This window comes from Phocoena sinus, chromosome 7, assembly GCF_008692025.1.
Source record: "Phocoena sinus isolate mPhoSin1 chromosome 7, mPhoSin1.pri, whole genome shotgun sequence".
In the NCBI taxonomy this organism is placed as follows: Eukaryota; Metazoa; Chordata; class Mammalia; order Artiodactyla; family Phocoenidae; genus Phocoena; species Phocoena sinus.
The window spans coordinates 18777444-18801177 of record NC_045769.1 but is presented as its reverse complement, the minus strand read 5'-3'; the positions used below and the strand labels follow the sequence as shown (position 1 = coordinate 18801177).

General features: G+C 43.1%; 1 protein-coding gene across 4 annotated transcripts in view; it reads right to left on the bottom strand.

Moving 5' to 3' along the window:
• NHEJ1 (non-homologous end joining factor 1) overlaps positions 1-23734 on the bottom strand; it is a 76115-nt gene that overhangs the window by 50197 nt on the left and 2184 nt on the right. For 2 of the 4 annotated variants that reach the window (XM_032638324.1, XM_032638326.1), the window contains exons 2-5: positions 22656-22832; positions 21994-22206; positions 14771-14909; positions 14133-14191 (exon numbers count right to left, since the gene is read on the bottom strand). In XM_032638324.1, the coding sequence (XP_032494215.1) occupies positions 14133-14191; positions 14771-14909; positions 21994-22206; positions 22656-22832 (588 nt within the window). Of the gene's footprint in view, positions 1-14132; positions 14192-14770; positions 14910-21993; positions 22207-22655; positions 22937-23734 lie in introns of all 4 variants that reach the window. The other 2 variants (XM_032638325.1, XM_032638327.1) reach the window with 2 other exon arrangements.

Below are 23734 nucleotides of genomic sequence, written 5' to 3'. Positions count from 1 at the left end.
TTTCTCTCATTTTATCTCTTTTTCCCTTTTCCCCAAACAGACTGGCCTGTATTTTCTGTCCTGGTTTTTTTTTTTCTTTCTCCCTCTCTCAGTACTATTTTCAGAACTCTAATTTTATATGGTATGTCCCTTTTTTTTTTTTTTGGTAAATATTTGCCATGACTAAGCCAGGCACATCCAGTTTAAAAGGCTCCGTCCCACAAAACATCGGGTCTCTAATGATATGCATCTCATTAGCCTTCCCCATGAAAGGGGGTATAGAAAAAAAAAAAGCAACTTATAGACTCTCTCACTTTTTATATCTAGAGAGACCTATATTTATATATGAGGACAAGCTGGAAACTGACATTCTGAGCCTCGATATGAGGTTAGTACAATGGCCATTTGATTCAAGAGAGAGGAGCTACTGGTCTGTGTGTCAGTTGATTGCTAGTTGATCCAGGCGGTTCTGACCAGATCAGTACAGCCAGAAACAATGTTCGAACTTCTGAGATATCAGGGCTCACTAGACCAGGGGAACAAAACTCCGGGAAGTTCTCTGACACTACATTTTCTAAAATGGAACAAAGAGAGTCAAAGGGGCACCGATATTTCCCTCCTCTACCGGTGGATGAAGTCAAAGAAAAGAAAGCTATGAGTTAAGAGAGCGCTGAGAGAGACCCCCCGCTTCCAGTTAGAACTTCATACCTCCCTTCACCAAAGGGCTTCTCCAGCTGGGCAAAGCCCCAAAATTGATGGGAGGATTTCTTACTGTACATGTTAGGTTTGACAAAAGGGGCCGTGTGTACATTTACTGCACTGAACAAAAGGCACAGCATCCAATACCCACTCTCCGAGGACTGATCTGTGATGCATTTAAAATCACCTTGATCCTCCAAGAGGGAGTCAGATGAGCCCCTGCTATTGACAGTTTTCCATAAGAAATGTTGGGGGAGGGAAATAGATACATGGATTGAGACACCCTGAGTGGCTGCCGAAGCAGCATCTCATGGGCAGTCTCTACTTTGTTGGCATCACCAAAGGTCCAGAGTCTTTAACTTGGTTTCCATTGGTTAGTTTAGGGATAATCAGACTCTAGAGGGTTAACTGATGCTAACTAAAATCATAAGAGACCAAGTTAGACAGTAAAGTACCAATGTATTAGTTTACAAGGTGAGGGCTATACTATGCCAGTGACTGATATATCTTCAGCCGATTCTTCCTGGGACGCCGAATAAACACTGAGAGTGCTACTTGCTAAACACAGAAAAAAGGCAAACACAGCAAATGACTTTATGTGATAGTTCATATACACTGCGGAAAAAACTAGCCATTCATCCTCATTCTACTCTAGCATTGCTTTGGCACTGTGCTAGACAAATTAATCAGTTGTCACTCCTTGGCTTTTCTTTTCCTAAGTTCTATCCAACTCTGCTCCTCTGTTAGTACATCTCCTCAGACCTCATGAATTAACTATATAACAGTTTTTCTCAAATTGCTTGTAAGAGCCAAGAGGTGTGCAAGACGAAGAGTTGGAAGAAAGGGATATGGGGTAAGAAATGAGGCGGTACTTGGGGCAGAGTTCTCTAGCCATGGACCACTTCCCTATCTCAAAATGAAGTTACGGAGCTTCCCTGGTGGCACAGTGGTTGAGAGTCCGCCTGCCGATGCAGGGGACACGGGTTCGTGCCCTGGTCCGGGAAGATCCCACGTGCCGCGGAGAGGCTGGGCCCATTAGCCATGGCTGCTGAAGCCTGCGTGTCCGGAGCCTGTGCTCCGCAACGGGAGAGGCCACAACAGTGAGAGGCCCGCATACCCCAAAAAAAAAAAAAAGAAGTTACGAGATAGTTACGAGTCTCCCTATTGCTCATAGACGGGTCTCAGTCTTGCCTCCTGCCCACAGAAAGTTCCAGGTGTAGCTGTGTAACATGCGGCAAGGCAATGGGACATGATGGAAGAACACTGGGCTGGAAGTTCAGAGCCCTGGGTCCTGGTGCTAAATTCTGGGTCCTGGTGCCAAAATCTACCACTGTTTTTCTACGTAAGAGTTCTTTTACCTTTGTAGGCCCTAGTTGCCTCATAAGTAGAACAAAGAGGCTTGATATATCCTTAGATTGATAAAGTCCCTTTCAGCTCTTAAAATTCTATGGCTCTAATCTTCTGAACAAGATATCTGAGATGCCATAATTTCCTTCTTAGGTACTAGCCTAGGCCCTTGAGATCTATAACCTCATCTCATAAGCAATATATTTACAAACAGTTGGGTGGATTACTTCTGTAGGTAGCTAATCTCATCCACTTTATATTGATTCTTATTTACCTCAGTATCAGAAGTGATCCCAAATTGGGGGGGATATTCTGCTTGAGACTTGCGTCTCCTTAGGAACCCACTAAATTCAGCAGCTTCACTGTGCTCTTCCCCGGCTGCTGGGTACTACAGAAAACTAAATGCTAAGATGCTCATTGACTATTCCTTCTTTACACCGAGCAGTATCATCATCCTTGTCTCTAAGCTCCTCTTCATTCCTAGCTTCACTCACACCAAGTTGGAAGGAGTTCTTTGGAATAAATATTCGAAGAAGACAATGTTCAGAACTGCTTAGGCTTCAAGGGTAAGAGTACCAGTAGCCAAAGAGCTTTTGAAGGATTCCCTCAAACCACCACACTTAGGGAAAGCCTCTCAGATTGTATAAATGAATAAAATCCTTAGATGTGTCTTTCCTTCAGCAGCTATTCACCGTACAAAATCTCTCTGAACTTGTAGCTCAAGATTCACCTCTCCCAGAAGTACCTTACCCAAACTAGCCTGGTATGAACCCCAGATCCCATCCAAATGAATCTATTTCTTCCTCCTCTCAGACAACATATATTTTATGTATTTAGAATATTCTTTGCATATGTGTAAACATGGTCTAATCTCTCTCTTCAAAAGTCCATCTTTCGGGGGTTCCCTGGTGGCGCAGTGGTTGAGAGTCCGCCTGCCGATGCGGGGGACACGGGTTCGTGCTCCGGTCCGGGAGGATCCCACATGCCGCGGAGCGGCTGGGCCCGTGAGCCATGGCCGCTGAGCCTGTGCGTCTGGAGCCTGTGCTCCGCAACGGGAGAGGCCACAACAGTGAGAAGCCCGCGTACCGCAAAAAAAAAAAAAAAAAATGTCCATCTTTCAAGGGCAGAAACCATGTTTTAACTTCTCAGTATGACTCCACGATGTTTAATATTTCACTGGTGCTTAATAAGTACTGTCTACACAGAGTTTAAATTTCCAAATAAAAAAACAAATAAAGATCACCCACACAGAATGAAAAAAATGCTTCCTGAGACTCCGGGGCAATTTCCCCTTTGACAATTCCCTTACGGGAGAGAACAAGGATGCCCACGAATCCTGCTGTCTTGTTCCCTAAACATTGGACAGCTGAGCTGCCAACCTACAGGACTCAAGACTCCCTCTCATGTTTCACTGTGGCTCATTATCCAAAACAGGTTTCACCCACAAGCGAAGGCCACTTTATATAAGGCTATATAAAGTCAATAGATCAGGCAAAGCTTAAAGGTAAGTCATTGGATACTTTTGTTTTCTCTCTTCCTTTCTATAACCAGAGACATTTACCAATGTGAGAAACTTCTCCAATGCCAAGACCTTTGAGCTACAAGCACGCATTATTGTGTACCTCCTACTACAGGGCACTGCAGTAGGTTCAGAAGAGGAAACAAAATGAGCAAGACAGTTTTGCCCTGATGGAATTTATCACCTAACAGGGGTGATAAGTACAGAAATTCTTATATACAAGGCCAAAGTGATAAGAGACACAGGAAAGATACAAAGCATTGTGGGATCTCAGAAGAGGGAAAGAATATAGCTTATACCTTGACTTCTGTCCGTTTCACTATTTCTAGCATAACAGAAACGTCACGGAACCATCTGATTCTCTTTTTAAGTAAGGAGAATTAAATGCCCTTGGAAAGAACTGCAAAATTCCTGGATGTAAGGCTACATCCCCTGGGGAAAGAAGAGGGAAATAGGCAGAAATCAAGTCATCTATCTTCAAAATATCGCCTGTGCTTTCATGCCACCCACAAATCCCAGAGGAAGGCCTATCCCCTCGCTTTGCTCCACTCTGTAGGTCCTTGCTTTCACACTGTCATTTTCCCTTCACCACCGTAAGTTTCTCCTTCTCCAGTGGCTTCTTTGTTTTCAAACATGTATGTGTCTTCTCTTCTTTAAAGGGGAGTTTTGCTGGGCCACTTCTAGCTCTCCAGCTAGCTCTCATTTCCTTTTCATTGTGAAACTTCCCGATGAGAGTTCTACACTTATTGCCTCCATTGCCTTATCAATCGACCCTTCTTTAGCTGCCTACAATCTGCTGATATTGCCCAAGATTCCGAACTGCCTGATGATCTTTCCTCGGGCAGTCAATCTAGTCTCTATCCAGCACGTGGCACGGTGGACGACCCTCCCTGGTGATGGGAGGAGCGTGGGATTTGAATAGAGACAAATTCTGTGAGCTGAAGTGACCCTAAGAAAATTACCTAGCCCTTCAGCTCCTGCTTCTTTATCTTTAAAATGAGGATAATATCACCAACCTCATAGGTTTGTTTTAAGGATTAAAAGTTATAACTTAGCTGAAGCACCTACTGCTGTATCTAACACACGAGCAGTATGTACTTGATAACTGCTAGTTCCCCTTTCTTAGCTAACTTACTCCTCTATCCAGATTCTCTTCCTATCTCACGTTTCCTTCACTGGCTCCTACTACCTTCCAATTGGGATTGTTCCCCAAATCGCAATCATTGGACTTCTGTTCTTTTCTCCATGCTGTTCCCAGCAAAAGATGCTTCCATTCTCATGCCTTCAAATGCTGCTCCTTTGTAGAACATTCCCAATTCTATTTCTAGAGGTCCTTTTTCAACCTAAGCTTCAATCCTATTTTTTTAACTCTTTCCTGAACATTCCCACTTGTATGTCCTATAATCAATTTAAATCCAACATGTATTGAAAAAGATTTTCATCTTATGTTTTTAAATTAACTCTAATTATATATAAGGCTTTTTTTTTTATTTTAATAAGCTAAGGCATCGTTAAGTGGTCACACTGGAATGAATGGGCTTTTATGAAACCCTTCCTCTACTAGGGGACGACAAGGGAGACTCAACTGTGTGAATTGTGGCAAAATGTTCCAGAGGTATGTGAAGCTTATAGGTTAGACCTAAAAGGACTCGATATTTGCCAGAAATAAGGTATCAGTTATCACTGCCTCACTACTCAATTCTCAACTAAGTGGATTTCTGAGACCAGAGATTGAAACCAAATGAGAGACTAGCAGTGGATTTGGTGAAGCTAAACAGAAAAAAAGAAAAACAGTTTTCATTTTAGAAGAGTTGGTAACTTCCTTTGAATGAAATAAGGTGCACAGCCCCTGCGGCAGTGTCTGTTAAACTGTGTTAGCCAATCTGGGTCTAGATGTATCCAGACATGCAGGATTTAGTTTTCCACAGGCCCCTACAAACTCTGTTGTCTTTTATCCAGCTGGATACATGTTTCTGTTATATACCTACCCCCTGTAGTCATCTGAGTTTGTAATACCTGGTTTTGAGCGTTTTAGGATAAGAGAATTTAAATGTGATAAAGCCCTTTACTACTGGGATTCTCAGAATCAGAAAGCCCAACTTTTGGAAATGAGTAATTTTAACCCATTGGTATTCTCTATATTGATTTCCTTCTTGTTTTCCCACAGATTTTTGGTGGTTTTTTTCCCCTCAGACTTTTAATAAATTTTCTTTTGAAAGTATAAGCCCTTATAGAGCTTTCTAAAAGGAAAATAAAGAAAGAAGCCTTTTTATACATTCTTGGGGCAAAAAGAGAGAAGTGGTGACCCCTGGTAGCAGGGCTCAGTGGTGACTACAAGAATCCCAGTGAGAAAACCCCAAAGAGAAGGCAAAATTCAGAAGAAATATGGTTGAGAAACATGTGCAGCCATCCCTTCCTCCCTGGAGATTTTCATTCCAGACCTCAAATACTGGTGGACTTGTGTTTTAAATAAGGAAAACCATTCCTTTATATGCCCAAGATTAGATTTAATTGAGCCCCACCCATGATTTTTCCAGTCTGTCAATGGCACCACTATTCTTCAGATCACATAGGCAAAGCACTGACAGCCTAATCTTCCTAAAAGATCACTTTCATATGTCACTTCTCCAGTCAAAACTTCCAATGGTTTCCCACTCTCTATAACAGTAATTAACTGCAAGAAGGAAGCGCCCCATCTCCCTCCTAGGAGACGTGCCGCTGTTTGAAAATCACTGCATGTAATGATAGATGTTAATAACTGGACTGAAACAGGCAAATAAATGGATTACAGGCAGAAAAGAGCTAAAAAACATTTACCTTCAGAACAAAGCACCAATCTTCCAGGCCAGCATTTAAGGCCTCCCCACAACCTAGCCTCAAGTTATTATCTTGCTAACTTTATTTTCTACTAATCCTCACCCACTCTTCTTCTTATTTTACATCCTTTGCCCATGTGTTTCTCACCTAAAATGCCTTCCACATAGTTCCCTAGCAAAATCTGAAAGGAAGACTAAAGTCCAGTTCAAGTCATGCCTTTTACAGGAAGCTTTTTCCAATCACTCCACTACTGTGGCCCCTGTAGCCATTCATTAAGTACAGCAAGCTCTTTAATGGCAATATTGCCATTTATGCTCATAATACATATGCACAACACTGAATACTGTAAAGATGAACTAGCTGCAAGTCTCGCGAGATCAGAGAACTGACACATACACACAATCGTATGGAGGATGTTCTCATGCATGTAGACTTATCCTTCTTTGTGATGCCCATGAAGAAAACTGAAAAAACATCCTCTGAATGCTATGTCTTCCTCTACATATTGAAAAACAGATATATGGCAGAGGAGCAGCCCTTCCAGCCTTGGAAGTAGAGCCCAGAGAGAGGAAAGACTGAGGAAGGAAGAAACTTAATAACTTCTTTGGGTTCTATGACTAATGTTCTTCCCAGGATTTTGTCAGGTTCTTATTCCTTTGGTTTTTGAGATATTTAATTTCTTAACTGGCTCTAAAAAAAGAGGTTCTAGGATCTCTCAGTAATAAAAGATTCAAGGTTTATACTTCATCCCCAAATTGGGACTGTCTCCCAGTAAACTAAGTGTCAAAGAAACAAGGCAGGTAGTAGAATGGCAATCTGACAGTGATCTTCTCCTTAGGCTACTCATCTGTTTACAGTAGGGCTGTCTAAGTCTCAGGCTACCGACAGGTGATGGTTTCATGGCCTAGTCATAAGACAGTAAAAATAAGGAAGAATGGGAAGATATGATTCCTTCATCCATCAACAAATACTTCCTGAGTGCCAACTATGTGTGGAGGCACTGCTTTAGGCACTTGGATAAACCAGCACGCAAAACACACATCCTTGTCCTCATTGAGTTTATACATTCGGGCAGGGGGAAGACAGGCCATAAACCATAAGCATAATAAAATAAGTAAACTTGATGGTAATATGGAAGATAAGTGCTATGGCGAAAAAATAAAAAGTAGAGCATGGTAAAGTGAAATGGGAGTGCCAGGTGCAGAGGGGCAGGGATGTGGCTTACAATCTTAAATAGGATAATTAGGGTAAACCTACTGAGAAGGTGACATCTGAACAAAGACATGATTGTAGTCCATGGAGATATGCTGGCACATTTCTTGACATGCCTCCCCTTAAGAGGTGGAGCTTAATTACCCTTTCCCGGAGTGTGGCCTGGACTTAGTGACTCACTTCTAACGAAGAGAATATAACAAGACGGTGATAAGGTGTCACTTCTGAGATCAAGTTATAAAGAGACTGCAGCTCCCATCTTGGTCTTGGTCTTGGTCTTGGTCTCTCAGCCTCTCGGATTATTGGCTCTGGAGGAAGCCAGGGCCGTGTCATGTGAGCGGCCTTATGGAGAGGCCATGTAGCAATGAAGTGGCACCTCCTGCCAACAGTCACATGAGAGAGCTTGGAAGTGAATTCTCTAGCCCCTTATGATGACTGCCTTTCCAGCCGAGATCCTGACTTGCGGTTTCAAGGGAAACTCTGAGCCAGAATCACCCAGCTAGCTGCTTCTAGATTCCCGACCTTCAAAACCATGTGAGATAATAAATGTTTATTGTTTTAAGCCACTAAGTTTTGGAGTAATCTGTTATACGGCAATAGATAACTAATACAGACAGAAAAGAAGGGAGGGATTTGGCCATACAAATATCTGAAGAAAGAGCATTCCAGGCAGAGGGAATAGGCAGTGTAAAGGCCTAAAGGAGGTGATGCTTAGAGTATAAGAAAACCAGCAAGAGGCCAGTGTGGCTGCAGTGGAGTGGGAGTGGGGGGAGAGGGAGGAGATGAGGTCAGAAAGGTAATAAGATCCAGATCATGTAGGATTTTGTAGGTCATCATAAGGTCTTTGGGTTTTACTTATAAATGAAATGTGAAGCCAGCTTTGAGCGGGAGAGTATCACGATGTGATTTGTGTTTTAATAAGATCACTTTGTTGGTAATGGGCCCAGAAGGGAGGAGAAGTAGCAAGAGGGATACTAATAAAGAGGTTAATGCAAAAATGTGGGTAAGAGACGATGGTGGCTCAGACAAGAGTGGTAGCAGCATAGGTGAAATTACAGGTGTACTTTGAAGGTAGAGCCAAGAGGCTGATAAACTGGATGTAGGATGTGAAAGGACAGAAGTCAAGGATGACTCCAAGGTTTCTGGCCCTAGCAAGTAAATGGATGAAGTTTCCATCAACATGGCGGGGGGGGGTGGCTTTTAGAAAAGCAAATATGGGGGTTAGGATTAGGAGTTCAGTTTTGGACATGTTGAATTTGAGATGCCATTAGACTTCCATGTAAAAATGTTGAAGTTAGGGGCAAGGTCTAGAATTAAGATTAAACTTGGGATTCATCAATAAGATGATATTTAAAGCCATGGGACTAGATGAGATCACTAAACGAGTGAAAAAAGATCAGAGCATCACAGACTGAGTCCTAAGGCACTCCAACATTAGGAGGTAAGGGAGAAGAACCAGCAAAAGATTCTGAGCAGGAACAACCAATGAGACGGGGAGAAACAGGAGAGTATTGTTCTGTGGAAGCCACGTGAAGAAAGTATATTGAAGAGAAGGAACTGACAAGCATTATAAAGGAAAAACCTAAATGGGAAAGGATTAGCCAACTCGATTGTCCTCTGTCTCCCTGCCCTTCTTTTCATTTCCACATCCTGCCTGATGTCAAATTCTACAGCAGTGATAAGTACAGGGGGCTGTGGGGCTAGCAGGGTAGTGTACTTATCCCTGGAGGAAGGAGAGCAGACTGAGAAAAGGAAAAACTGTCATGGAAGACTCACAAAAGGGATGACACCAGCGCAGAGTTGGGAAAATTGAACAGGAGTTTGGCATGAGGACAAGAGAATACCCGGCAAATGGATCACGAGACGTACGGGCAGGAAGCTGTCAATACTGGAACATGATGAAAGGGTGGGGTGCTACTGGGGAGTGACAGAAGGTCAGGCTGAAGAGGTCAGCAGGACCAAATCATGAACCATCTTGTGTGGCATGCAAGGAGTTTGAACTTTACCCTGCAGCCTGTTGGGAACCACTTAAGGACTTTAAGCGAGAGAGTGACATCATCATGTTCCTGTTTTAAAGAGATCACTCTGACATAACTGCAAGTTCAACTGGAGGAGAATAAGCATTGACTGGTAGACAAGTTAGGAGGCTGTGGCATAGTCAAACCAGAAACAGGGTGGGGAATGGCTAATGTAAGGCAATGGAAGCCGGAATAGAGAAGAAGAGCAGATTCAAAAAAGGGTTAATAAGTTAGGCTCTGGAAGTAAGGACAAAGAGAAGAGGGGATAACTCCCAAGTTTCCAGCTTAGAAAACTGAATGGATAATGGTACAATTCCCCAAGATAAGGAATATAGAAGAGAACTGGGTTTGGGGGGAGCAGATGATTAATTTTGGACACGTTTAGGGTATTGCATTTGGGACATCCAGGTGGGAATGTCAAATATGCAGAAAGAAATATGGGCCTGAAACATAGTGGAGATATAAAACTGGTACTCAGGGGTGTACTAGTGATGGCTGGAACTGGGTTCTGGATGAGATCACCCAGAGAGAAAGAGAGTGAAGGGTGGAAGGATGGAGGACCCAACCCTGGGTTACACTAACATTTGAGGGTAGGGAAAGGATGGACAGCCAGCCAAGGAAACCAAGTAGAAGCTGTCTGTGAACTTCACAGGATAGCAATTTTCAGGTTAAAGAACTCTGCATCTTCCCCAGGTGTCACTGATATAAGCTCTAGCTTCATAAGAACAGCAATGAATATCTTCATAGCTTGAAGTCTCTGCTCTAGAATCAGGCTGCAACCAGACAGGGGATGAAAATACTAACAAAAACTAGACAGGACACAAAGGCCATGGTTACATTTAGGATGCTGAGTCAAATCAATGTTAACTATAGTTGTAGAACTATAACTATATAATAGAAATTGGTTAAGATATTACACGGAACAGATTCTTTAAGTCTTACAAGGCATTCGGAAAGCAGCTAACGGGAGTGACTGCTATGCTGAATATTCTCTTCTGAAGATAGAGAAGGAGAGAACTGCAAAAATCTCTATCTCTGCTAAGGCCTCCCTCCCCAAGGAAGCCAACTTCACGCAACTGCCCAGGTTTCGGTGTACAGGGCTGATTCCCAGCCAGGGGTTGCCAGCTGCAGAGGGCGGGGCTCTATTTTGGGCTGCCTGCTGTCCCTGAGCCCAGCCGCGTCTGGTTTGAGCAGCATGCAGCCCCAGTGACTCACACACCCATGCAAACCGCCTGTGGCTCGTGGCATGGCCTCGGAATGCCAGCTTTAGGCCAGCTCCCTCCTCACCCCATTACACTGGGATAAATAAATAAAGAGCACGCCAGCAGCCATACAGCCTGATGGCAACCAGATGAAGAGAGGGAGGCATGGACGCGGCCAGGGGAAGGAACTCCCTCCAGTGGACCCTGCTGAGCGTGGGCCATGCCAGCCCACTCATCCTAAACTTCCTCTTTAACACTGTTCATACTGGCATGTAGTAATAGCCCTCAATTCCTTGACTGGTCTTCTATTCCTAGCCCCTAGTCCTAGGAAATGCTCTACATGGGGATGTTGCCTTCTGTGAGAACAGGGCCAGCCCTGACTTGAATGGGCACTGCCACGAATCCCCCTCTAGTTAGGTCACCATCGATTGTCCCCCTTGGGCTCCCTGGAAATGAAAATCAGGCTCCTAAGGGGAGAGGAAAAACAAAAGGACTAAATATGGAGAAGTAACCCCTGTTCGATCCTTAAATATTCTTCCTGGCCTTAGTATCCTAGAAACCTCCCATCCTACTGCCTCCTGTGCCCTATCTCGATGTCCTCTTGCCTAGCAATAGTCCTAATGAGAAGTAGGAAAAACAGACCCCAGGCACTGACCGCATGGCCCTCTGACATCAGCCCTGGCCCCCCTGCACCTTCATCCCGAGCTCTCTGTCCCTGGTTTGTTTATCTTCCTATGTTGCTTATTTTGATGGCACATCCTTTCAGCTCAGTCTTGGGTGACCCCGTGACCCTTCTGTGTCCTGTGTAGGACCCCAGGCAAGCAGAGTAACTGAAAAGATGCACTGGCCATAAGAAATGCTGCAGTCCCGGTAGGAAACCTTTCAGTTCTAGCAGTTCTACAGGACATTCCGAGGACAGGGCAGTGATCCCAGAGGTCACAAGAATTCTACATTATCCTAGCCCTTGACTCTCCTCTAATTTGTGTGTACGACCAGTAAAAGTAGCAAAACAAAATAGGGATAATCCTAGACTATGAGTCAAGAAGTGTGGATGGTCCGAAACATACAGCTACCACCATATGACCTTAGGCGAGTCACTTAACCTCTCTGAGGCCCAATTTCTTAATCTATGAAATGGAAAGCTACAACTATCTATCGTCCAGATCCTTTCCAGATATAATGAAATTCTACAAGTCTATGCAGTTTGGATGTGATCCACCCAGAACCTAGAGGACCAGAGTTCTTGAAGTAGTTGGTTCCAAACACCAATCCCCTTCCTGGGCTAGCACCTGTATTCCGCATGCTTTCTCATTCAGTTCTGCAGTGTTCCTCCACCCCAATGGCATGAAAGAAATGAGACTTCAGTTCTACAAATGAGAAAATAGAGGCTCTGAGAGAAGTGATTTATCCAAAGCCGCAAAATAAATCAGGAGAATAACTGAAGATCCCAAATATGGGTCTAACAAGCAACACTATATCCACAGCCCACACCACCACAATTTTCATAAAATCCCCTCCAGTGTAGGTTTATCAACATATTCACCCACAAACTCATTGAGAACCTATTACTTCTAAGCACTATGTTTGGTGCTGGGAACATAGAAACACATTCAACGTGGTCCTTGCCCTCAAAGAGTCCATAGATCAGTGGAAAAAGACATAGTCTTGCAGACATACAAACAGCATCATGACAAAGTTATAACTAGTAAAATAGAGGCATGAACCAAGGCACTATAGTAGCAGGAAAGAAGGATTATCTTTACAAGGACAGTCCGGAAAGGTCTCCCAAAGAAGCTGAAGCTGACACTTGAAAGATTAATAGAAGTTTACAAGGTAGATAAGACCAGGGCACTGGGCATTCTAGATAAAGGAACAATGTGTGCAAAGACACAAAGGCTAGAGAAAACAGCATTTTTGGTAATTCAAAGCCATTCTGCGTGGCTGAAGCATAAAACACACAGAGAAAAATGTTGAGAAACCAAGCTGGATACGTATGCAGGCACTAGATCAGGAAGGGACTTCCCTGCTGAGCTAAGAATAAGCATCTCATTGTTTGACTAAGGGGCTGAGGTAGGGAACTAGTATGCCATCCCAGCCCACATTAACCTCCTTCACACCCAGACCTATCTGAGAGAAAGCGATCTGAGAGAAAAATGGCGGAAGCTATCTGAGAGAAAAATGGCCTAGGAAATCTCTCTCTGTCACAAGTTTAGGTTTCATGATCTCTCTTTCCCCATGAAGACCTGAAACCTATTCTGCTTCAGGACTTAGCAACACATGCTTTCCTTCTCCTCCAGAATTACAACTGCTTCGGTAGGTGGACCGAACGCTCAACTCACATGTTGTGTTCTCACTGTTGAGACCTCAAGCATCACGAGGCTACTGCTCAATGGACAAAGGCAGAACAGAAGGTTCCAAACCACCTGCTTTGCTCAGCCCTGTGAAAAGCATTAACTTCAGGTTCAAAAGAAGTAGGAGTCACAGTCCCTGTCCACAACAAGCTTACAAATTAGCCTAGAAGACAAGACAGAAATATAAATAATCTATACATAACACAATATTTGAACAGCATTATTTACTTACACAATAAAGTACCAACCTGGGTAACATGTGTAATTAGAAAATAGTGCAATAATACTAGGGTACTAACTGTACAACCAACAAGTCTCAGAAGAGTTAGAGAAAAAGATCAATATTGACTGGTTATCAAAGGTCACTACTATTCATATTACCCCTGCTTGGCATTTAATAGATGTTTCTTTTGGCCAAGCTCAATCCTTAGAAGGGAAACCTAGGCAGGAGCTTCTGACAGGCCACAATTATCTACTCCCCATTCATTCCTTTGCCAGTCCCCTTGTATAAACACTGTGATTTTCCACAGCCTACTGTGCCCACAAGACAGTCCCCAAATGGTAGCCCTGTGCTTTTCACCTTCCTCTACTGTGGGATGTCGAAGGGGCCCAGACAAGTAATAATGACTAGCCCCCCGTTCCACAATCCAGACCTGGGATCAGATCTCAGCAAGCAAAAATTTAGCAACTGGTCAACCAAGGTTTCCAAGAGAATTCCAAACAAAATCCCTAGGTACCTTAGCAGAGATGTTTTACAAATGTTAATCAGCTCACTTTTGCCTTTTACATCTTTCCCCCTACTTCTCCCCATCTTCCCCAGGTACATCTTAAGCTTTATCAGACTTTCTATAGGTAACTTTTCCACAGAAAGGGCTCTCCAACGATGCAAGCAAACCTAACACCCAAAATGCAAGTCACCACTCAGGCACCTGGAAAGAGGAAGTAAAGCAAAGCTGCACAAGGAGAAAGGAAATAGCAAATACTCTACCTCTACCATAAACTGTTCCAAGAAGGAATTCTCTTCAAATGGCTCTGTCTTCAACCGATCTGTAATAAGAAGGGAGGCAGAAAAGAAATATGAGTCTTAGAATGAGCTTCCTACCTGTGAGATGGAAAGGGAACAGAGCCCAGGACTTCTTGGGAAAGAGGATAAAGATGCAACACCCAGAGATACCTAGTCCAGTGGGAGAAGAGGACAAACAGAAGGAGGAAAGGGTGATTAGCAATAAATGACAGGTTCATTGGCAGCATGCGCTCTAGAAGGTTTTCCCACCACAAAGACAGGTGAAATTGAATTTTTAGTCTGAAGTTGGAGCTATGCAGCTTCCTAAAGTCCCAGGTCATTTTTCCCTCATGCAATTTTATATAGCTGTTGGCCCTTTCCAGAGTCTTTCCTTCCCATTGTCTAGGGCATGTCTGGACTCAGTTACAGCTTCTATTGGATACTTGGGCCCCAGCCAGGTACTTGACGCAAAAGAAGTGTCATCTAGTCTCCAGTCCTGGTCAGCACCCAGCACCCACCCTCGGTAAAGCACCTCCCTAATGCAAATGAGTCTCCCCCTTTGCTAAGCCTCTTCGACTGTCTGTACCACTCCCGACCCAACTCCTCAAAGGATGTCCTCTCACCTCGGCTCAGCGTAGCCCCACTCTCCTGGTAGTCCTGGATCTCCAGATCTTTCATACGAAGCAATGTTGCTAGGTCCCTCACCTGGCACTGCAGTGCCAGACTCATGCCCATCAGAGGACGAATCAAATGTTGGGAGACCTTCCATGGAAGAGATACCAATTAGCCAACAGATAAACACAAAGTACTCCCTAACAGTGTATAAGGTACCAGGAAAAAATACTGAAAAACAAATGTTTTCACAGGAACTTGTATTTTCATAGTCAAGCAACCCATTTACATGAATGTAAACACAAATATAATAATTAAATAAGTATATGAAATAGGTTCAAGGATTTTCTTTGTGGCACAGATAAAAGGATGGGAAGAATAAAGGAGAACATGTATGAATAGATAACCTAGAGCTGTGATTTAAAGAGAAGGATGTGGGATTCCCTGGTGGTGCAGTGGTTGAGAGTCTGCCTGCCGATGCAGGGGACACAGGTTCGTGCCCCGGTCTGGGAAGATCCCACATGCCGCGGAGTGGCTGGGCCCGTGAGCCATGGCCGCTGAGCCTGCGCGTCCAGAGCCTGTGCTCCGCAACGGGGGAGGTCACAACAGTGAGAGGCCCACATACCGCAAAAAAAAAAAAAAGAGAGAAGGATGTGATACAGGTGATAAGAGGTAAGTGTGGACTCAACTCTCAGCAAAAACTGAGAGATGAAAGCAGAAGATCCAAGTAACCTCCAAGCAAGTAGGTGCAACTAAAACAGAGTATGCTAGCTGGAGTGTAATAGAAGACAAATATCAACAGAAAGTAGAGAACTGTGAAAGTCAAATCAGACCCAGACACCAATTATGAACCATTTCAGGGCTGATGATAGCCCAGAATGAGGCCAGAGTTTCCATCTGTTCCCACAAATGCAGCAAAGTCTAAGGTCACTGTTGTAATAGAAACAAGCCAGTCACCAAGAGACCAGCCTAGGAAGGAATGAACCACCCCTCCACACAGGTTGCTCTTAACCAGAGGTAAGAAGGATGTAAGCGTGGCTACACTGCGGCACAGCTAGAGTGATGTTCTCATATGATAATGCATAGCTATATAGAATAACCATTCCATTCACCTATACAAGGTGTCCATTAGCCATCCAAAAAATTAATTAGCTAAAATCGGTAATTTGTGGCTGGGGGGTATTATGAAAGTTACTTTCCCTTCTCCCAAGGAGATGAACTAAAGGAGGCAGTGAGAAGAAACGCCCTAGATCAGAGGTCAGCAAACTTTTTCTGTAAGGGCCAGAGAGTCAACATTTTCAGCCCTGTGGCCCATATGGTCTCTGTCACAATATTCAACTCTGCTGTTGTAGCAAGAAAGCAGTCATAGAAAACATGTAATAAATGAGGGTGGCTGGGTTCCAGTATAACTTAACAAAAATAAGCAGCAAGCCAGGTTTGGCCTGTTGGCTATAGTATGCCAACCTGTACCCTAGACCTAAAAAGGATAGCTTTTAGACAAGAAACCCCACAGAGGCTTGAAGTGAGGAAAAGGTACTAAAGTGGCCCATAAGATGTGCAAGCCAGACTCATCTGGATCAGGATCAGAAGTCTGGACTCTTCAGACTTGTACGTTTTCATTTCCATTAATTTTCAGGTAAAACTTATTACTAAAAATTTCAGGTGTATTGTGGCTCAAACTAACAGGAAATGATTCTTTTTCTCTAAAGACAGAGTAGAGGAGAAGACACTGGGTGTGCGTTAGGGTTGCGGGAGGTTAGGGTTTAGTGGCAGCAGCTTTTGCACCAGCACTAGGACCCAAGGAACGCAGGGTAACAGTGCAGAGTGGAAGGCCGGCAATCAGGTCCAGCTATAGACACCTGTCACTTCTTTCTGTCACATAGCACATCCCAACCTAGAACTGTCTCCCAGCTCAGTCCTTAGTATAAACTTAAACCTCCAGGAAGTACTGTTCAGAATGTGACAGAAGCTCTGCTTTTGGAAAATGTATCTGCTCTAGACTCAACTCTCTTTCCTAGGAATTGTTTTAAGTTTGCTCCTTCTCAAGGGAGATCAGGAGGAAAAATAGGTGAATACTTGTATGAAAGCAAGCCAATGTTTGGGGAGTTGAATTGAAAATAATTGCCACTACCAACCAAGCAGCATCACCATCCATTTGCTGGCAGCACTCAAATAACAGAAATTCCTAGAGTTAATGACCAGCCTTTCTCTGGGGGCTACTTTCACAGCAATTCCTTTGAGTAGTGGTAAATATAACAGCATGAAACATGATGAGAAACAGTTTTTAATCAATGCTATGTCTAATTAAATGTGGTAATTATTGAAATTATTGATAGGACTCCAATGTCTATAGAGCATTTTTTAAAAGCTTTTTATCCTTAAATATTTCAACTTCTCAAATAATTTCATAGGATTGGGTTACACCACTCTGACTCATTGGGGTATAACTCATTTCAAAGTTAGTTGAACCCTAACTTAGATCAATTAATTAGAATAAAACATTGTGGCTGAAGCAACAGATTTCAAAGCAAATCCACAGACACTACAAAGAAAAATCTTGAAGTGCTTTAGGAGGCTGGGACACTCCCTCCCCTTCATTTACAGACAGCAACATATGAAAAGATGCAGTTCAATAAATCAATTCAACAAATACCTACTGGGTGCTGAATACACGCTCTGACCCTGTGAGGCTTCTGCCCTCAAAGAGATCACAACAGTTAAGGAAGTCAGGAAGTGTGGTGGATACAGAACAGGAGTCGCCAATCTTCTCCAGAGGAAAAGCTATTTATAATTTTCCCCAGCATCTTCAGATTTCCCATAGAAATGTTCATAAGTCATAGGCAGAAGAGCAGGATGGCAGTTACCAATCCCAAGATGAAACGTATCATGTTTGGATATAATGAAAAGAATAGTAGACTGGGAATTAGGAAACCAAGATTCTAGCCCTGGCTCTCATAGCACCTAGATGTGAAAATGGCTTAACCCCAAGTACTCTCATGGTCCTTGTCTTTTTTATTTTTATTTTTAAAATAAATTTATTTTATTTATTTATTTTTGGCTGCATTGGGTCTTCGTTGCTGCACGCGGGCTTTTTCTAGTTGTGGCGAGCAGGAGCTACTTCTTTGTTGCGGTGCGCAGGCTTCTCATTGCGATGGTTTCTCTTGTTGCGGAGCACGGGCTCTAGGCGCGCGGGCTTCAGTAGTTGTGGCTCGCAGGCTCTAAAGCACAGGCTCGGTAGTTGTGGTGCATGGGCTTAGTTGCTCTGCGGCATGTGAGATCTTCCCAGACCAGGGCTCGATCGCATGTCCCCTGCATTGGCAGGTAGATCTTTAACCACTGAGCCCCCAGGAAAGCCCCTTGTCTTTTTTTAAAAAGACAAATTATGGAGTTGGACTATTTGCTCTCACAGGCCCACTATAATGCTAAGGTTAAGTAATATTACATATGTTCTCTTATTTAATCCTCACGTCTCTGTGGTAAGGTCAGGATTGGTATCACCATTTTACAGATGAAGAAACTGAGTCTCATAAAAATTCAGTAACTTATCCAAGGTAATACAAGTAGTCAAAGTGATGGAGCTGAGTTACAAATTCAGGTCTGCCTGTGCTCCTTCTACCACCCAAAAAACCTTCAGATGTGACTCCTGGGAATCATAATCTGGCCAAAGAGGTGACAAATTTGAAACTCAAAATATGGAATATAAAGAATTACACTAGAAGAAAAAGATAAGAATAACAACAACAAAAAAGAATTACATTAGATACTAGGAAGAATAGACAGTGGGAAGGAGGAGGGGGTGATGAAGAGAAGCTGGCCAGAAGTGGAAATGGGCTTAGTGTTAGAAAGCTTTGTATATTCCATAATATCCTGCAGAGACATAAAAAGTATTACATTATTAATGTGAATGTGGTAGGGAGTGTGGGGAAATAGGTACTCTCCTACTCTCCGACATGACTTGGAGGAGTTAAGCTGCACAGTCTCTCTGGAAGACAACACAACATTACGTTAGCGAGATCAAAGATGCAAATACTCCTTGATTCAGCTATTCCCCTTCTAGGAATTTACTCACACATTTACACATAGAAAAAGTAAATGCAGGGCTTCCCTGGTGGCGCAGTGGTTGAGAGTCCGCCTGCCGATGCAGGGGACGCGGGTTTGTGCCCCAGTCTGGGAAGATCCCACATGCCGCGGAGCGGCTGGGCCCGTGAGCCATGGCCACTAAGCCTGCGCATCCAGAGCCTGTGCTCCGCAATGGGAGAGGCCACAGCTGTGAGAGGCCTGCGTAGCACCAAAAAAAAAAAAAGAAAGTAAATGCAGGATATTCACTACATATAAAAACAAAAGAATAGAAATAATTTAAGTGTCTACTAGCAGCAGAGCAATTAAACACACGTTGATAAACTCATTCATCAAAATGCTATGTTGCCATTAAAAAATATTAAGGCAGGTCTTCTAAATGTATTGCTGTGAATGATTTCTATGTTCTAAAACTAAGTGAAAAAAGCAAGGTACTGAACACTGTGAACAGAATGTTGCCATTTGTGAAAATACATATATCTAGATATGTATTTGACTATATGAGTATATTCATATGTACTGATATATATATATATATATATACTGATATATACATGTATATATACATACATATACACACACATATATATGTGGCTTTGCTTGAGAATTCACAAGAAGCTGACAGCAGTAATTGCTTCAGAGAAGGAAAATGAGGGACTGGAAAGGGAGTAGAAAGAAGACCTATGTCTTCCCTACATACCCTTAAATGCTATTTGAAGTGTTTGCCTTTTGCATGAGTTACTCATTCAAAAAGAATTAAATAAAAACTATGACAAGAATGAGTAACAAACAAAAATTATGACTGTGTGACCTCACAGACACACACACAAGACTGAAGTAGTATCCGCCTACATCCTCACTGGTGTCCGCTGGCTCTAACTTTTTCCCTATAAAGCTTCCTCAGGTACAGGGATTTCCCTGGGATGGCATTCTTCTTTTAATAATATACCTTGAAGCATAATTATTAATAAATTGTTCTCCCCATGGCCAACCAAGATTCATTCCACTCTAAACACTGTTGCCTCTTTTTAGTTATTTATAATTTATTTTATTTATTTATTTTTTTGGCTGCATTGGGTCTTCATTGCTGCATGCGGGCTTTCTCTAGCCGTGGCGAGCGGGGGCTACTCTTCACTGCAGTCCGCGGGCTTCTCATTGCGGTGGCTTCTCTTGTTGTGGAGCATGGGCTCTAGGCATGCAGGCTTCACTAGTTGTGACATACGGGCTCAGTAGTTGTGGCTCATGGGCCCTAGAGCGCGGGCTCAGTATTTGTGGTGCACGGGCTTAGTTGTTCCGCGGCATGGGGGATCTTCCCGGACCAGGGCTTGAACCCGTGTCCCCTGCATTGGTAGGCGGATTCTTAACCACTGCGCCACCAGGGAAGCCCCTGTTGCCTCTTTTTAAATTGCAGCTCTCCAATTAGAGGAATTTGCCTAGAATAGCTAGGTTTTCTTCACCCATTACTTTCAATTATAATATCATTATACAAGTGTTCTTTACTGTATTCTTTTGAAAGAAAAAACTATTAGAGCCCATCAGCTTCCAACAAGAACTGCCTCCCCAATCTCACTCTTCTGAATTTCCAGGGCTGTGTGATATAAAATGAGAGTAGCTATTGCTAGGGCTTCCCCAAGGCTGCCCTAATGTTTTGGTGTCATAACAAGCATTATTGAGGGAACAGTGCCTCCTGGTGTTACTTAGAAAAAGTTACAGGGGTTTTGAACAAGATAAATTCTACCTAAAGCAAGGTGGAAATTTTCACAAGAAGTTCAATTAAAATCAACAAAATTGAGTGATTATTATTTGCTAAGCACTGTTAATGGGCCTTAAAAATTCAGAGGTTAATGTTCTCCGAACACTCAAGACTAGTTTGGGTCAAAAATACTAGATCAAAAACAGGGAACAGTTTATTGAAAAGCACTTTGTTCCATCACCCTATTGTTGCCAAAGCATCACACTACCTCTGGGAAACTAAAGAAGGGAGACAGGAAATGATGCCCATTTGTCTTCAGATCCCTCTGCTGATAAACCTACAACCTTAGGACCCCCAAAGAAGACCCTGTCCTCTAATGCTAAAACAAGATCTGTTTATATAAAAGGGTAGAAGGACAAGCAGAAGTAATTCCTGCAAACTAGTTCTTCACTCTAATTGCTAATAAAAGCTCTTGGGGCCTAGAAAGCTACAAGTGAGCAGAGGACATTATCTTCTGAGTCCCTGAAAATGGGCTCTTGAATCAGACCTACCTGAGTCAAATTCCAGCTCATTCATTTATAAACTGGATGACTTTGGACAAATTACCTTCAATCTCAGCTTGCTACTCTGAAAAATGGCAATAATATTTATCTTGCAGGACAGGACAGTTGTGAGGATTAAATGACAAGATAATGTTCAGAAAGGTACTCAACACTGGTACGTAGCCTACCCTACTACCAGAGTGATCTTGATAAATTACAAATTGGATCGTGTTAAACCCCTGCTTAAAGTTGTTCAGTGAATCCCTGTTGCCTTTTGGGTAAAATCCAAACTCATTAGAATCCTTCAAGATCTGGCCACTGTATACCTCATTTCTCACAGCTCCCTGTAGTCATGAAGTTCCCCCACTTGCCCCACACTTATACATCTCCACACCTCTCAGAATGCATTCATGCCTAGAATGATCTTTTTATTTTCTCCCAGTTATTTCCTACTCATCTTCAAAACTCAGCTCAGAAACTCTCTCTTCAAAAAGGTTTTTCAGATCCTCAATCATCCTGGGCTTATCTCAATCAAAGTATATACCATAATTTATCCTGTTTCCTGTCTGTCTGCCTTCTCATTAGATTATGAACTCCAGGAATAGGCTATATTGTTTTAGATCTGGACACCCAACAATTAGCCCATAGTAGATGCTTAATAAATGTTGAATAAACCAAGTAATGAATAAAGATACCCGGTAAAGCATGTAGGCCCAAACTACGCTCCTTTTGTAAGGAAAGAATGTACCAGTCAAGAAATCTTTTTGCCTTCTTTCTAGTCAAGGAAAGTTTTCTAATTGGAGACAAATGTCAAATGGGGTTTACCAAAAAAAAAAAAAAAAAAAAAACCACCTAAAGCTTCATTTGAGAAGGGGAAGCAGCTGGCATCCCTTTCCCTACCCTGTATTTGAATTGCACTTACCAGCGAAGGGCTAGCTAGGATGCAGTGGAAATTCCAATAGAATGGGAGACCAGAGAGCTCACTCCGCACCCGGAGTATCAGCACCTCTGCCACACGATCACAGGAAAATGTAGCTTTGCCAGGGCAAGCAGTGTCCTTCAACAATGGGCAAAGCAGATCATCCAAATGACAAAGAAAAGCCGCAGGAGGAGCAGTCAGGCGCTTGTTCAGCTCCTAAGAAGAGAGCAAGCGTTGCACAGGGTGAGAGGGCTAAAAGGAAACTGACTCCCTGGTAAGTAACAGCAAAGGAAAGCTCTGGTTAACATGAAGACAGTGGGCAGAAGAGGAAGGGAAGGGAAAATAAAAACATCAGAACAGGAAAGAAGAAAACAAAAAGAAGAGAGATCAACTGGCCTACTCCACAATTCTGCCTTCCACTGAATGCACTACAGAAACACACATACACACACACGCACACACACACACACACACACACCCATATGGAAAGATCCTAGGGCTAGAGGCAGAAGTGCAGAACATTAATGGGAATTGTAGCAACCTAATTGGACCTTCCTTGGCTACCTATAGGCCAATGAGCTGGGTGATGTTAATGCCCCCTGACCTTCACTAGGAAAGAAATTATGTCCACTGCCACCCATAGCAGTACTTCTCTTCACACTTACCTTGGCTCGCTGGCTGATCACACTAGTGTCCACCTGTTCATGCCACACCTGTTGAAGATCTGAAACCAGCAAGGCATAGCCCTGCTTGCTGATATAAGCCTTGGCCAAGAGGGAATTCTCGGCAAGCTGTAGCCATGCCCATGGCTGCATCAGCAGGCCTTGCTCCAGTTCCTCCATCTGCAGGAGAGTCTTAATTTAGCAAAGTGCCCCCAGGGTGTTGTAGGCCTGGGGGGACACCACTCAGAGAGTTCTCTATCAAATACATCTTGTGAAAATCCTCCCTAAGAAAACAGAAGGCATTGATTTACATTCTACCCCCTCTCCTTCACCCTCCCAGTATATAACCAGCTGAGCACCAACCTTACCACCTCTTGCCACTAAAAATCGATTTAGAATTTTGAGGGTTTTTTTTCCCATATTAAATTCCTAGAAAACATAAAAGATCTCCTTCTTCTATAGCGGTTAAGCCTCAGCATATTGGTACTAATATTTCTGCTTTCTAATAATATAACAATATGGAAACCTAAACCATTCTTGTTGCATCTTTATCACATTCCTAATAAATATGTCAATGCTATCCTTTCCCAGAGCTTCTAGAAGAGAAGAAATAGTTCTTGTTTTACAAAACATCATGTCATAAGTGTCACGCGCAGGAAATTCAAATTATTTGATCATTATCTCTGGGCTTCCCTGGTGGCGCAGTGGTTAAGAATCCACCTGCCAATGCAGGGGACACAGGTTCGAGCCCTGGTCCATGAAGGTCCCACATACCGTGGAGCAACTAAGCCAGTGTGCCACAACTATGGAGCCTGCGCTCTACAGCCCGCGAGCCACAACTACTGAAGCCCGCACGCCTAGAGCCCGTGCTCCACAACAAGAGAAGCCACCGCAATGAGAAGCCCGTGCACCGCAGAGAAGAGTAGCCCCCGATCGCCGCAACTAGAGAAAGCCCGCATGCAGCAACGAAGACCCAACACAGCCATAAATTAAAAATAAATAAATAAATAAAATCTAAATGAAAAAAACTCTGGAAGCTCTCAGAATTTTAAATATGTGTGTGTGTGGGTATATATATATAT